This window comes from Procambarus clarkii, chromosome 10, assembly GCF_040958095.1.
Source record: "Procambarus clarkii isolate CNS0578487 chromosome 10, FALCON_Pclarkii_2.0, whole genome shotgun sequence".
Lineage (NCBI taxonomy): Eukaryota > Metazoa > Arthropoda > Malacostraca > Decapoda > Cambaridae > Procambarus > Procambarus clarkii.
This window is the reverse complement of record NC_091159.1, coordinates 43,505,690-43,521,599: the sequence shown is the minus strand read 5'-3', so window position 1 is coordinate 43,521,599 and position 15,910 is coordinate 43,505,690. Positions and strand designations below refer to the sequence as shown.

The 15,910-nt window shown below is 46.4% G+C and overlaps 1 protein-coding gene across 10 annotated transcripts in view; it reads right to left on the bottom strand.

Moving 5' to 3' along the window:
- Positions 1-130: 130 nt before the first annotated feature.
- Positions 131-15,910, bottom strand: part of LOC138363066 (protein FAM177A1-like) — a 31,319-nt gene continuing 15,539 nt past the window's right edge. For 5 of the 10 annotated variants that reach the window (XM_069321949.1, XM_069321947.1, XM_069321948.1 and 2 more), the window contains one exon: positions 131-465. In XM_069321949.1, coding sequence (XP_069178050.1) covers positions 304-465 — 162 coding nt within the window. In that variant the 3' untranslated portion in view covers positions 131-303. The remainder of the gene's footprint in view (positions 466-15,910) is intronic. The other 5 variants (XM_069321942.1, XM_069321943.1, XM_069321944.1 and 2 more) reach the window with 2 other exon arrangements.

Here is a 15,910-nt window from a genome sequence, read left to right as displayed (position 1 = left end):
ATCAACACAAACAATAAACAGTGTTTTACCTATAATCCAACCATGGGTGACCCCAAGCAAAATCATTGTTGGATTATTATCAATCGATGATTCAGAACTGAACTTTGTGGAACTGTGTGTTGTCTAGGAATAAGAAGAGCAAAGATATTCCTGTTTGGAGTACCAAATGGGCTCCCACCACCACTAATCTTTGGACACATTTTCACAATATAATCTCCAATATCTGTGTTATTGTTTATTTTCAATAAAAAGTTTTTAAATAAAACCTACACTAAATAATGAAAAATGTTAGACAAGTAGAGCCTAAACCCACGTGGACATTTCAGTAGCCTGGGACATGTGTACCTTGGACATCCAGACCTTTACTTTACTTGTGTCAAGTGAAGGAGAGCAAGAATTAGAGGTTGCATGACATGATGCCTCTGCCATTTCACTACTCTTTTCTCTAAGTAGATGAGTATCATGCTGAAATTGAAGGAAGTGCAATTTTAGATTAACGTAAAATTTAATTTAAATATTATAAAACCAGCGTTGAATGTAATGAAATGCCAGTTTCTGGGTAAGTCCTGGAGGCTCGCCGAGTCTATAATCACTGATTAAGTGCCATGCCGTACTACCTAGTATCATCAGTTGCAGCGTTCTTTTTGCCTAAAGGGATCCACAAGCCAGAACCTGGCCGCCTCAGGGAGGTGCAGAGAACAATGGCCTGTGGTCACTTTACACTTAATGTTATCATCTTTACCATCACCAGGGAAGGAACCCAGAAAGATATACAAATCAAAACAAACCACTGCATGGTTTAAAAAAAAAAGCTCTCAAAATGTCAAAAGAATTCCCCCAAAATAAAAGAAACAACCAAAACATGGTGAAACTAGCCCCCGCTAGTTAGCTTCACCTCTTTGTTGTGGGGAAGGGGAAGCCAACCCAGGGAGGCATGGATGACAGGCTTTATAAATATATAAATATATAAATATATATATATAAATAAACAGTATATATATAAATATATATATATAAATATACAGTATATATATAAATATATATATATATATATATGTCGTACCTAGTAGCCAGAACGCACTTCTCAGCCTACTATGCAAGGCCCGATTTGCCGAATAAGCAAAGTTTTCTTGAATTAATATATTTTCTCTGATTTTTTTCTTATGAAATAATGAAGCAACGCATTTCATTATGTATAAGGTTAATTTTTTTTTATTGGAGTTAAAATTAACGTAGATATATGACCGAACCTAACCCACCTTACCTAACCTAACCTAACCTATCTTTATAGGTTAGGTTAGGTTAGGTAGCCGAAAAAGTTAGGTTAGGTTAGGTTATGTAGGTTAGGTAGTCGAAAAAACATTAATTTATGAAAACTTGGCTTATTAGGCAAATCGGGCCTTGAATATTAGGCTGAGAAGTGCGTTCTGGCTACTAGGTACGACATATATATATATATATATAAATACATTTATATACACTTCATATCATATAAATACACTGGTGACCTGAGGGAGGGAGGGTGTCAGGGAGCCTCTGGGACTCACCCAGAAACTGGAGTTTCATTATATTCAAAGCTGGTTTTCTGTGGGTAGCCCTCCAGACTACCTTGAAGTTACCTTGAAGTGTTTCCGGGGCTTAGTGTCCCCCGCAGCCCGGTCGTCGACCAACGATCGGTCATTGCTGGACTAGTAAACCAGGCTGTTTGATGCGGCTGCTCGCAGCCTGACGTATGAATCCCAGCCTGGTTGATCAGGTATTCCTTGGAGGTGCTTATCCAGTTCTCTTTTGAACACTGTGAGGGGTCGGCCAGTTATGCCACTTGTGTGTAGTGGAAGCGTGTTGAACAGTCTCGGGCCTCTGATGTTGATAGAGTTCTCTCTCAGAGTACCCATTGCACCTCTTCTCTTCAACGGGGGTATTCTGCACATCCTGCTATGCCTTCTGGTCTCGTGTGGTGTTATTTCTGTGGGACCAGCCCCTCTAATATTTTCAACGTATAAATTATTATGTATCTCTCCCAGCTGCGCTCAAGAGAATACATATTTAGGCTCTTTAGTTGCTTTAAAGTAGTTTAAATATTTTACTGAGTGGATTCTAGCAGTAAAGGATCTCTGCACGCTCTCCAGGTCAGCAATTTCTCCAGCTTTGAAAGGGGCTGTCATTGTGCTATCAGTACTCCACTCTAGAGAGCACTAGTGTCTTGAAAAGTATCATCATTGGTATAGCATCTCTAGTGTGAAAGATTCTTGTTATCCAACATGTCATTTTTCTTGGAGTTGTGACGGCTACTTTATTGTGTTCTTTGAAGGTAAGGTTTTCCGACATGAGTACACCTAAATCCTTTACATTGCTTTTTCGTTCTATGTTATGATTTGACTGAATTTTGTACGTGGTTTCCGTTTTTATATTTTAATTTTTCCGTAGCACATAAGCTGGAACTTACCTTCATTAAACACCATATGTTCTGTAGCCAATAGAAAGACCTGATTTACATCTGATTGGAGGTTTGCAGTGTCCTCTATGTTGTCTACTCTCATGAAAATCCTAGTATCATCTGCAAAGGATGATACAGTACTATAGATTGTGTCCTTGTCTATGTCCGATATGAGGATGAGATAAAGTACCGGAGTACCCTGGGGAACTGAGCTCTTCATGGTTGATGGACTGGATTTTATTTTGTTGACTATTGCACATTGGGTTCTGTTAGTCAGAAAATTGTAGATCCATCTGCCTATTTTTTCGGTAATTCCTTTTGAACGCATTTTATGTGTAATAACACCATGGTCATATTTGTCAAAGGCTCCCCTGAAGCTAACTACCCAAAGAGAGACAAAATTGTGAAAATTTACCAGGGAGGTAGGATCACTGCAGGTATCAACTCGAAGACGAGACCAAAGGCCGCAACAGATGCCCCAAGGCAACAGAAGGCTGCAAGAGGACCAGGAACATTTAGCAGATACCTGGCAGCCAAAACCCTATTTGACCTCTAAAACCCCTACGTCCAAATATCAACCCAAGACTGATATGTTGTTGACCAAACCACACACTAGAAGATGGAGACAACAACGTTTTGGTCCGTTCTGCACCATTATCAACTCAATTGTGATGAGGCGAGGGAGGCCCTGGCATAAGTAAGGCAAGAGAGGTGAGGAAGAGGAAATCTTAGAGGAAGGTATGAGCAAGGCAAAAGGCACAGAAGGGATAAGTGTAATAATAGGAGTAAGAATGGAAGCATAAGAAAAAAAAAAGCATAAAAAACTAGCGTTAAATGTAATGAAACGCCATTTTGTAGGCGAGTCCCGGAGACTTCCCGGAGCTATTCAGGCTGATATGCTACTGTCAGACTTTGGCATCAGTCATGTGTATGGAGTTCTGTGGGCCTACCTGGGACCACAAGCAAGAACCTGGCCCCCCTCACAGTGGCACGAGGAGCAATGGCCTATAGAAATTCCCATGTGGTTGCCATCGAAAACACTGCCGCCTAGACAAAGCCTGCAGATGGGACACCAACAACGAAGCCACCTGATCACCATAGAGATGATGATAGACTCGAGTAAAAAATACCATACGCGTTCACTCGAGGAGAAGATTGAACCAGCTGCATGACTCACTTGTCCGATCTGCTGAAAGAGGCGGAGCCGCGGGAAAACCTCCGGGTCCTGACACCGTGCAAGCAGCGCCTGAAACCAAGGCTGGGCCGGCCACCATTGGACCAAAAGGACTACTCTCCCTGTAAAGTCTCCAAGTGAGTCAGGACCTGGAGCAACAGCTGAACTGGGGGAAAGAAGTACAGGAACCCCCACCTCGACCAGTCCTGCCGAAAAGCATTGATCCCGACGGCCTCACAGTCGGGGAAGGGCGCCACATATATCGATAGGCGCCACGACCACGCCGACGTCCATTCCGTGGAGAAGGGGGACAAACCGAGACAGGCCGTCCACCAAGACATTGGACACCCCCCGAATGTGAACTGCCAGAAGAGCCAAACCCCGAGAACTCAGTAAACGAGTCACCCGAAGCGACCAGCGCCAAAGAGCCAGGGGACCGCATCAAACCCCCTCGGTTCAGGCAATTCAGTCCTGGGAGGCAACCTGGCAATCTTCAGGCAACCTGGGAGCAGTCCAAATGGAGCCTGATCTTCAATCTGTGGGTGACCCGAACCCTACGAAACGCAAACCAAATGGCCACGAACTCCTCCAGAGTGCTGTGGGCCCGACGGAAGGACAGACCCCATCGCCCCTGGCCGGCCTGGTGATCACTAGTCACAAAGCCCCAGCCGAGAGACGATGCATCCGTGAACACATTGAGCGAGGGCTCGGGTAAGCGCCATGACATTGAACCCTGAAAAACCCGAAGAGGAAGCCGGCAACGCAGAAACTGACGCAAAGTCCCCGGGGGTCGAACCCAGCAATCGCGAAAGAGGCGGAAGGGACGTCCCCGAAGGAACCAGAACAGGTGATGCAGCCAAACCCGACCCGGCAGGTAGACCAACATTGCAAAGTTCAGGCTCCGCACAGACCCTCAAGCAACCACCAGGTGACCCGAACCCTCCAGAAAACAACAAAGGCGGGACCACAGGTGAAGGAGAGACTCCGGAGGGAAAGACAAGGAAGCAGTCCAAGAGCCCCAAACAAGACCCAGCCAAGTCCGAACCTAGGAGGGGACCAGGTGGGACTTCCTCCAGTTCACCAAGAACCCGAACCCCCCCCCCCCCCCAAAAAAAAAGAAAACCCTGCTGGTGAAAACCTGGTGAAACCTGGAAACCTGGAAAACCTGGAAACCTGGTGAAAACAAGCTGCATAGTACCCTGCGCCCCGTACCAGTGCAAATTGCCCCTTACCCTAAGGTAAACAAGGAAGACAAAACACCCCAGCACAAAAGGGCAACCGAAAACCAAGCAGTAAACGGCCTCGCAGAGGCAGAACCCAAGGAACTTGTGGAAGGTGGCCCCAAGCCCCAAGGGCAGTACTTACTGGGAACCTAGGGAAGGGAGCCCTAGGCGCATGCAGCCCAAGTACTGAAAAAAATCTCCTGGCTCGCACACCACCTAGAAGACAGTCACCACACACAAGGCACAGTGCTGAAACAAACACTAGAGCCAGAGCACACGACCGCTGCCTATAGCATCAACCTCAGAACTGGGGTGTGGATGGCTAGCATGGGGGTCTGGGGCTCCCCCTATCCCCTCCCAGGGAGGGGGAAGCTGTGCAGACAGAGGCGTGGCGACGTGTGACATTATGATCATTTGTTCGTTTCTGTTTGGGGAGTTCTACCCACTTGTTCGGCTTCTTGTAGCAATTTTCACCAGGGGCGTTTACCTTTCTGGGTGCCTAACCCGGTCGATGGCAGACAAAGAATGCTTTCAACCACACAGGGGGTCTCTATAGACCATTGCTCCTCGTGCCTCTGTGAGAGGGCCAGGTTCTGGCTCGTGGTCCCCGTTAGTCCCACAGAACTCCATACACATGACTTATGCCAAAGTCTGACATTAGCATATCAGCCTGGATAGCTCCGGGAAGCCGCCGGGGGCTCCCCCCCCCCCCAGAAAAGATGGGTAGGCTTATGTTAGGTAACTTTTAATAAAGTTTAAGACAATTGAGTTCTAAACGTTCTAATACAGCATACAACAGCCAAAGCAGCAAACTTACAAACGTCATGGGGACGAGGATAGATCGCAAGCTGGCTAGACTTGTCAACCCTGTAAACGACCTGGGAGACCCCGAGCCCTTCATCAAGAAATGAGGGGAAACCATAGAATAAACCGATTACCAGGACTGAAAGAGCAGAAACCCCTGCACCGGAGGAGAGCACGGAGCTTACCAACCCAACCCCCAGAGGCCAATGCCAACAGAGAAACTTGGAAAAACACGAACCAAAGAGAAGAGAGATGAGAGAGCACACTGTTCAAGTACCAAGATGGCTCAGGCAGCGCACGAGCAGGCCGGAGGTGAAACAAAGCATGAGAAAGCATACGAAATGGGGCGGAAGTGACATCCACCCGGAACGCAAGCTGGAGCAGCTCTGCCAATGCCGCACAATACAAGGCGACAGTATTGGCATCAAATGACAGTCCTGAAAAAGCCAAGAAAGAAGGAATAGACAACCCGATCAGAAATAGAAGACAACCTATGAAGAGAAGAAAATGGCGGAGAGAACGGCAGGAAACATCACACTGTCGCCGAGACAAAGCTTACAGGTCGGACACCATCAACAAAGCCACCTGATCACCACACAATTGGTGATAAATCCGTGTCAAAAAGTCCAGATGCGAAGAGCGGAGTAGAAGACAGAACCGGCCTTGAACTGGACTGGTCCGATCTGCTGTAAGAACAGAGCCGCAGAAAGTGGCCCGGATTCGGACACCAAGCAAGCAGCGCCTGGAATCAAGGCTGGACTGGCCACCAATGGGCCACTAAGACGACTCCTGTGGTAAGACTCCAACTGAGACAGAACCCAAAGCAACAGCTGCACTGGGAGGGGGAAGAAAAAGAGATACAGGTAACCCCCACCAGTCCTGCCGAAAAGTGTCCACCATGAATGCTCCGCAGTCGGGGAAGAGCGCCTCATATATCGGGAGATGCCTCTACCACACCAACACAAAGAGGTCCACCTCTGGGAGCCCGTACGTCCGGCAGAGCAAACTGAAGGCGTCGGCGTCGACCGTCTATTCCATGGACTGGGTAATGAACTGAGACAGGCCATCTGCCAGGACGTTAGACACTCCCCAGATACCCAAATCCTGAGAAACCAGCAGACGAGCCACTTGAAGCGACCAGCCCCAAAGAGGCAAGGACCGAAGGGAACCCCCACAGTTCAGGCAATGAATCACCGGAGAACAGGCCGAATGGAACTGGATGGTCAAACCCTGAGTGACCCAAACCCTCCGAAGTAACAGCCAAACCGCCAGGAACTCCAGCACCATGCTGTGAGTATAAAGGTGCGAGTATAAAGTGGGGTCCATTCTTCTGTTGAAGGACGGAAGGACGGACCCCACCGCCTCTCACAGTCCTGGCAAGCACTGGCAACAAAGCCCCAGCCCAAAGACAAAGCATTCATGAACACATCAAGTGAGGGCTCAGATAGGCGCCAAGGCACTGAACCCTAAAAAAAACAAAAAGGAAGTCAGCACACAGCGACCAATGCAAAGTCACTGAAGGCTGAACCCAGCGATCTAGAGAGAGGCGGAATTGGCATCCCTGAAGGAACCAGAACAGACGCCAAAGCCAAACCCAACCCAGCAGGTAAACCAGCACAAGTTCAGACTCCCACATCACTGCTCAAGCAACAGCCGAGTGACCGGTGACCCTTCCCCCCCCCCCCCCCCAGAAACAGCTGAAGGCACCATTTCCATGTCTGCAGCCGCAGACATGGAAGTGGTGCGAGAGTCCTAAACAAGACCCAGCCAGGTCTGTACCTGGGACGAAACCAGATAGGACGTCCACCAGTTCACCAGGAACCCAAACCCGGCATACTGGGAAAGAACCACACCCTCTGGCGAGCAGACAAGTATACCGGCTGGGAGACCACACCAGCCAGTCATCGAGGTAGGCCAGAAGCCCAACCCCTAGCAGACGGGTCACCACGACCCAGATAAGACGCGTGAATACGCGAGGTGCCAGATTCAAGCCAAAAGGAAGGCAATGAAAGCAGTAAGCCTGACACCCCACCACAAAATCTAACCAGTCCCTGAACCCCAGATGAATGGAAACGTGCCAATACGCATTCCTGAGGTCCAGGGACACCATCCAGGCATCCGGCTTTAACAGAAGCCAGGCCTGAGAGAGTGGAAATCAGAAAGGAGGGGAAAGTAATCCAGAGGTTCAAACAGGACAAGGCCAGAATGAACCACATACGCACAGTCCTGTTTTGGCACTGGAAACAGGTGGGAACCCATCTGAGACACAGGATCGTTTCGACCACACCCAAGCACACCCGACAGAGTGCAGGGGAAGAAGTCTGTCCCACCAACCCCCAAGCCCCCTAAAGGTGAAGCCGTCAAATGCCACCACAGGCCGGAGGATACGAAGCAAAATGCCCACGAATCATTGGACCAGGCGTGAGCAAACGGGACGAGCTCCCCCCCCCCTCCAATCGCCCCTTAGGAGAAGCCGGCTGAAGAACAGAGCGATCACTGCACCGACCAGACGACGCCGGCTCAGAAACTGTCACCAATGACCCACCCTGACCTACGGAATCCTGGCATGACCCTTCCGAGAAGGTCGAGAATGGCCACCCCGGAGAACCAACAAGTCTAACATAGGAAGACAACTAGATGAAGCTGCCTGAAGAAATTGTGTGACAGCAATCTCTGCAAACAGCAACGGACAATACGGCGACAAAAACCTAAGAGCCAGAGCCCAATCAGATTCCAAGAAGAGTGAGCATAGCCTGCTGGCACGCTAGGTGAGAAGCAAACAATAGACACACCTGCCTCCTTGAATTGGCACAAACACCTTTAACAGTGCGGCAGATGTCCTAGCCGCCAAAGCCAGCACCTCAGACAAAAGCCCAGTACTCAATGCCCCCACATCCAGGGACACAAGCCAGTCCGAAGACAGCTCAAGAAGGGAAAAGAAGCGCAAGACATAAGCCAATCCCCCTCGGGTACGCAAGTCCTCAGCTATCAAAGATGCCAAAAGGGTGGGAACCTGCACGTGCTGCTGCACAAGGCCAACATCCCAAGGAGGCACAGGCACTAACAAGCATGCATTAAGGTGCTTAAACCCCCCTCCCTGGTAAACCTGCAGATCGGTAGAAGTATCTCGCCATTCAAGCGTGCGGGTCCGACAGAGCCCATGCCATGCCCCTAACGAAAAAAATGGGCAGTCTGCCAGCCAGGACGACTCCGGAAGCTCCAAATGCACCCAATAAGGAAAAGAAGAACCGAACTCAAACAAGGATGGATCCATGACAGGCAGAATCCGGATCTTGCAGAAGGCAAGCAGAAAGCACCTCCCAAACCTCCTTAAGAGAGACCTGAAAAGCAGAAAATCACCTGAAGGAAGGAGCCAAGGAACCCAAGGGCACCCGGAACAAAACCCAGGGAGGAGCCAACCCCAAGTCATACTCGTATACGGAAAAGGGGTAAGGAAATCCCCTTCCCCTGCAACAACAAGCCCCACAAAGAGGGCACTAACACCCAAGCGGGGTCAACGAGGGCCCAAGCCCCCCCCCCCCACCCCAGGACAACTCCTCCCCAGCCCCGGGATCCCCAAAGTCGGGATTTGGGGCAGAGCAGTCCTCCATACCCTCTATCCCTGAAGAAAAGGCTGAATCCAGGGTAAAGGCAGAAAAGGTGGTGGCCTGCTGGTGGGACCCCGAAGTCTCGGCAGGAGGAACCAGCTTGAATGCCTCCGTCCCCAACCTGAATGGGGCAGCCCCCGAAGCCGCCCAAGTCTCATTACCAACTAAACCTTGCTCCGACTCTGTAACCCTTAGACGGTTGGGAGCCGCAGGCAGGACATAGGGGACCAGGATGAACAACAGGAAAAGGACCAGGGAGCACGGACTGAACCAAAATTGAAGCAACTAATGCCCCAAAGTCCGGGTCCCTGTAACCAAAATGGGGAAACCGCGGGGCATCTGTGGGGGCAACCAACCTAGCGCATTGCAGCAACCTAAACCAAGCATGCAAAGTGGATGCCACCTGTACCCAAATATTAATGTTATTAGAATGGGTAAGCTGGAGAACATGCAGAGAACAAGACTGGCAAGACTCCGCGTCAAAAGTGTCATGGACCAAACAGGCAGCATGACGGACACAAAAGCAGTGACTGTCACCCAGAGACAAGGGCACACAGCAACCTTCAAACTCCCATGAGGTGAGCTGGAACTCTGAACATGCATCCGTAGGTTCACCGAGACCCAACAGGGTTTTTCAGGGCCTGTTGGGTCTCTGCTACTGCTACAGGAAGCCAGGCAAGGTGTTGCTAACCCATTAGACCCAAAGCTAACAAGGGGAAAGATCCATTTCAAACACTGAAATCCCTGTGACTTGTACAATCCGTGGGGCTAGCAGAGGGCCACCAAAATATTATAAGTGGTCTTATAGCCACACCAGGCAGATCCCCCACCAGGCTAACAAAACAAAGAGTAAAAGAAAAATCCTGCAAAAAATACAACGTCCCTAGAGAAAACAGGAGCCGGCTGCTGCATAGGTAAACTGGCTGTGCAAGACCTTGATGCCCCAACCAGCAACAATACCACTCCCTACCCAAGGCCAAGAAGGAGCCCAAAAAACCCAGCTGGACCTAAGGGGTGAGTAAATGCAGAGCAGCAAAAACTTCTATGGGAAATGGCATCCCGAACGCACCAGGAAAGATAACCCTGACATGCAAGGGTAGTACTCGCAGGGCACTTAGGAAAAGCTGCCTTAAGCGCATACAGCCCCCGGTACACTTCAGGTACACCTGGCCACCATACCCGAACAGCAGAGGACACCATGAAGGTAAAACACTGCCAGGAAACCAAGGCAGAGTTGACAACCGCCCTGGATTGCATTAGCCAACGAACTATAATGGCTGGGGTCGCCAGTGTGGGAGATCCGGTGCTCCCCCCTACCCCTCCCGGGAAAAGGGATCGTGCGCTGATGAGTGGTGCGGTGGTGTGGTGTGACATTTGCTTGTTTCCTTGGAAATTGGAGCGAGTCATGCCTCTCTGTTCGCTTTCGGCAGCAATTTTCTTATTATGTGGGATCTGTTTTGTTATGCCTACCTTTCTGGGTGCCTAACCCCAGTCGATGGCAGATAAGGAAACCCCCCCCCCCCAACCACAAGAGGGTTTTCCAGGGCCATTACTCCCTGTGCCTCTCTGAGGGGAGGAGGGGCCAGGTTCTGGCTCATTGTCCCCAGTAGGCTGACCTAATTTGACTAATGCCCTGGTCTAATAAAGTGCATATTAGCCCGAAAACCCCAGGGAGCCGAAGGGGCTCCCCACAGAAAGAACTCTGCAACTGATGACACTTTGTAGTATAAGCACTTAATCAGTGATGACAGCTTCAGAAAGCCGATGGGGATCCCCAAAGAAAAATGTACTGTATATGCAGGATCCATATTTACATAAGGTTCGATAGAAACTAAATATTAATGAAAAATTTACATCAGTGTCCAAAGTCCAGTTCCTTCAGTATTCAAAGGATTTAATGTCTATTTTCCTTTGGTAATCTGCCTTTGTGGAGGTCTCTCTCCCCACCCTTCACAGTAAGTGTGTCTGTGTGTGTTTCCCCACCCTTCACAGGGTGTGTGTTGGTCTCTCCCCATCCTTCATAGGAAGTGTGTCTTTTCCCAAACTTCACAGGACGGGGGGGATGAGGAGGCAAAAAATATTATGTGTAATTACCTAAGAATATATATGTGTAATTACCTAAGTGTAATTACCCAAGTGTAGTTACAGGATAAGAGCTACGCTCGTGGTGTTCCCGTCTTCCCAGCACTCTTTGTCATATAATGCTTTGAAACTACTGATGGTCTGGGCCTCCACCACCTTCTCATCTAACTTGTTCCAACCGTCTACCACTCTGTTTGGGGAAGTGAATTTTCTTATATTTCTTCGGCATCTGTGTTTAGCTAGTTTAAATCTATGACCTCTTGTTCTTGAAGTTCCAGTCTCAGGAATCTTCACTGTCGATTTTATCAATTCCTGTTACTATTTTGTACGTAGTGATCATATCACCTCTTTTTCTTCTGTTTTCTAGTTTTGGCATATTTAATGCTTCTAACCTCTCCTCGTAGCTCTTGCCCTTCAGTTCTGGGAGCCACTTAGTAGCATGTCTTTGCACCTTTTCCAGGTTTGTTGATGTGCTTCTTAAGATATGGGCACCACACAACAGCTGCATATTCTAGCTTTGGCCTAACAAAAGTCATGAACATTTCTTTAGTATATCGCCATCCATGTATTTAAAAGCAATTCTGAAGTTAGAAAGCATAGCATAGGCTCCTTGCACAATATTCTTTATGTAGTCCTCAGGTGATAGATTTCTATCTAGAACCACCCCTAGATCTCTTTCTTTATCAGAATTCTTTAAAGATTTCTCACATAATATATAGGTTGTGTGGGGTCTATGTTCTCCTATTCCACATTCCATAACATGACATTTATTAACATTAAATTCCATTTGCCAAGTGGTGCTCCATATACTTATTTTGTCCAGGTCTTCTTGAAGGGCATGACAATCATCTAAATTTCTTATCCTTCCTATTATCTTAGCATCATCAGCAAACATATTCATATAATTCTGTATACCAACTGGTAGATCATTTATGTAGACAATAAACATCACTGGTGCAAGAACTGAACCCTGTGGTACTCCACTTGTGACATTTCTCCATTCCGATACATTGCCTCTGATTACTGCCCTCATTTCACTGGTGCAAGAACTGAACCCTGTGGTACTCCACTTGTGACATTTCTCCATTCCGATACATTGCCTCTGATTACTGCCCTCATTTTTCTTTCAGTCAGAAAATTTTTCATCCATGTTAGAAGCTTACCTGTCACCCCCTCCAATATTTTCCAGTTTCCAAAACAGCCTCTTATGTGGAACTCAGTCGAAAGCCTTTTTTAGGTCCACATAGATGCAGTCAACCCAACCATCTCTTTCCTGTAATATCTCTGTGGCTCGATCATAGAAACTGAGTAAATTCGATACACAGGATCTTCCAGATCGAAAACTATACTGTCTGTCTGATATTATATCATTTCTCTCCAGATGTTCTACCCATTTAGTTTTGATTAGTTTTTCCAATACTTTCACTATTACACTTGTCAATGATACAGGTCTATAATTGAGGGGGTCTTCCCTGCTGCCACTTTTGTAGATTGGAACTATGTTAGCCTGTTTCCACACATCTGCTACGATTCCTGTACACAGGGATGCCTGAAAGATCAGGTGAAGTGGAATGCTGAGCTCAGATGCACATTCTCTCAGAACCCATGGTGAAATGCCATCTGGGCCAGCTGCTTTGTTCTTACTGAGCTCCTTTAGCATATTTTCCACTTCATCTCTAGACACCTCTATTCGCTCTATGTTGCTCTCTGGAATTCTTATTGTGTCTGGTTCTCTGAAGATTTCATTTTGTACAAACACACTTTGGAACTTTTCGTTTAATGTTTCACACATTTCCTTTTCATTTTCCGTGAATCTGTTTCCCATTTTCAACCTCTAGATATTATCTTTTACCTGCAATTTGTTGTTTATGAATTTGTAGAATAGGCCCGGTTCTGTTTTACATTTATCCGCTATCCCTTTTTCAAAATTTCTTTCTGCCTCTCTCCTTACTGCCGTATAGTTGTTTCTCGCATCTTTGTATCGCTGGTATGTTTGGGGGCTTGGCCTCTTCCTATACTGATTCCATTTTTGTGTCTTTTGGTCTCTGGCCCTCTCACAATTTCTGTCGAACCAATCCTGTTTTCTGGCACTGCCTCTCTGTTTTGGTATGAATGTTTGTGTGCCTTCCTCGTATATTTTTAAAAATTTGGCATACATTTCATTTACTTCCCTGCCTTGCAACAATTCTGTCCAATTACACTCATTAAAAAAAAATTGAAGTTCCCCATAGTGACCTCTCCTTAAATCAAGTTTATCAACTGTTTCAATGTCCCCATTTTCTTCTAGATGATATCTTAAAGCATAATCAATGTCTAACAGGACGTGATCACTCTTTCCCAAGGGAGGAAGGTACTGGATGTCAAATATCTCTTCTTCTTTCCTGCTGAATACTAGATCCAGTACTGACGGTACATCTCCTTCCCTCATTCTTGTGGCCTGCTTTATGTGTTGATACAAGAATGTCTCCAAAATGAGGTTCACAAATCTGCATGTCCAAAAGTCCTCCGTTCTTGCTTCATAGGCCTCCCAGTCTATTGCTTTAAAGTTGAAGTCCCCCAGTATCAACAGTCGTGATTTATCTTTATCTGCTTGTGCAATAATATCTCTCATGACCATTATGAGGCCCTCTCGTTTGTCATCTAGTTCTTCCTTTGTCCATGTGTTGCTTGCTGGTGGGCTGTAGGCATTTAAAATTATCAGCTTATGCTGATTCCAGATCTGCAATGCCATTATGTCAATATGTCGAGGGTTTTCAAATATTAACTCTCTTACCTTCAGGTGTTTTTTCATCAGTACAGCCACTCCTCCTACCTTCCTAGTTTTCCTATCACATCTCCAAACTGAATAGCCTCTTGGGAATATGACTTCATTTATTATATTTCCTTCAAGTTTCATCTCTGATAATGCGACAATATCTGGGACCCTAAGCTGGATTATATCTAGCAACTCTAAAGTTTTTGTCCTCACTCCATCTATGTTGGTATATACAATTTTCAAGAACATGTTCCCTTTTCCTTTGCTCTTTACTCCCCCTTCCACTACTGATCTTGTGTGCTTTGTTTTTATGTACCATTTCACAAGCTTTCCAGTCCCTGTCACTTTGTAGAAAAAAAGAATTTGTCTTCTTCATTTCTATCCCCATTTAGACGTTTTGCCTCAATTAGGTTCATTTTCAGCTTTTCTCAGTCTTCCTTGGAGAGGTCTTGTCTTATTGACCAAAGTTTGCCAACCTCATCACTCTGCAATTTCCTGGCATTTCTTAGCACTTCCATCATGTTTTTCACTCCATTAAATGTCACCCTTTAGGGGCGGTTCTTGTCTTTCTCATATTTTCCTATCCTTCTAAAATCACAGACATTTTCCTTTGTACCTTCTCCTAAACCTACTATTTTCTCTATGATTTTCATCTCTTCTGCTGCTCTGTCCACCCTAGATGAAATTTCCTTCTCTAAACATCCAAAAATGATTATGGACTTAGTTCTATCTGCAGTGTTTTGTACTAGTTTACTGTTGGTAACCAGTTCTTTCCTAATTACTTGCCTAATTTCTGCTTCTTGTTGGTCATTTCTGGTTTTGACTTCCGAACACACTTCTTTGATAGTCTCTCTCTTTTACAACTTGAGGCATATGTCGTTTTTATTTCTTCTTTATACTTTTCTAGTTCTTTATTCACTTCCTCTATGTGAGTTGTCAGTGAAGTTTCCAGTTGGAGATCCTTACCTAACTCTATGTTAGCCCTTAGGCTCGCTTGGAGTTGTTCACCATATGAGTCTATTTTCTTGTTTATTTCTTCAAGGTCACCACACTTCACTTTCCACTCCTCATTTTCTTTCACTAGTTCCTTGATTTGCTCTTCCTGATTTGTTACCTTGTCTGTTAATGCAGTAATAATCTTACCTTGCTGAAGAATACTCCCTTTTAGAGTGCAAAGCTCACTTCTAAGAGCTCCATTGTCCTCTTCCAATTTAAGCACTTTTTTCTTCATACTACTTTTGCATATCCTCAATTATCTCTAACCTGCCAAGAACACCTCCTTTCCTTATATCTTGTGATGAGAATCCTTTGAAACCATCATCTGTTGGTGTGTCTACATTCTCAGTGGGGGTGGTGGCGGCAGCCATCCTTGTTTTTGTTCTATAACCAAAACAACTTTTCCACTCAGCTATTTTCACTCACTTTTACTTGTTTATTGTATTTTATTTGCTTTTACACTTCCCTGAACCTTTATGTAACCTGGGACACCACTGTAGCCCTCAACCTGTTCCCAATACTTAGGTAATTCGATATTTCCAGGAGCTTGCTGCAGTGTGACTCCTGCCTCCTCCAGCTCACAGTCACCACACATACGTGCGTGTGTGTGTGTGTGTGTGTGCGCGTCTGTGTGTGTGTGATTACCTAAGTGTAGTTACAGGATGAGAGCTACACTCGTGGAGTCCCTTCTTCCCAACACTGTCATATAACACTTTGAAATTATTGATAGTTTGGCCTTGTTTAATGAACATAATTGAATCACTAATATGCACACAATACTTTTGAGTACAGTGGTACTTCGGGTTACGAATGTCCCTGTTTACGAACTTT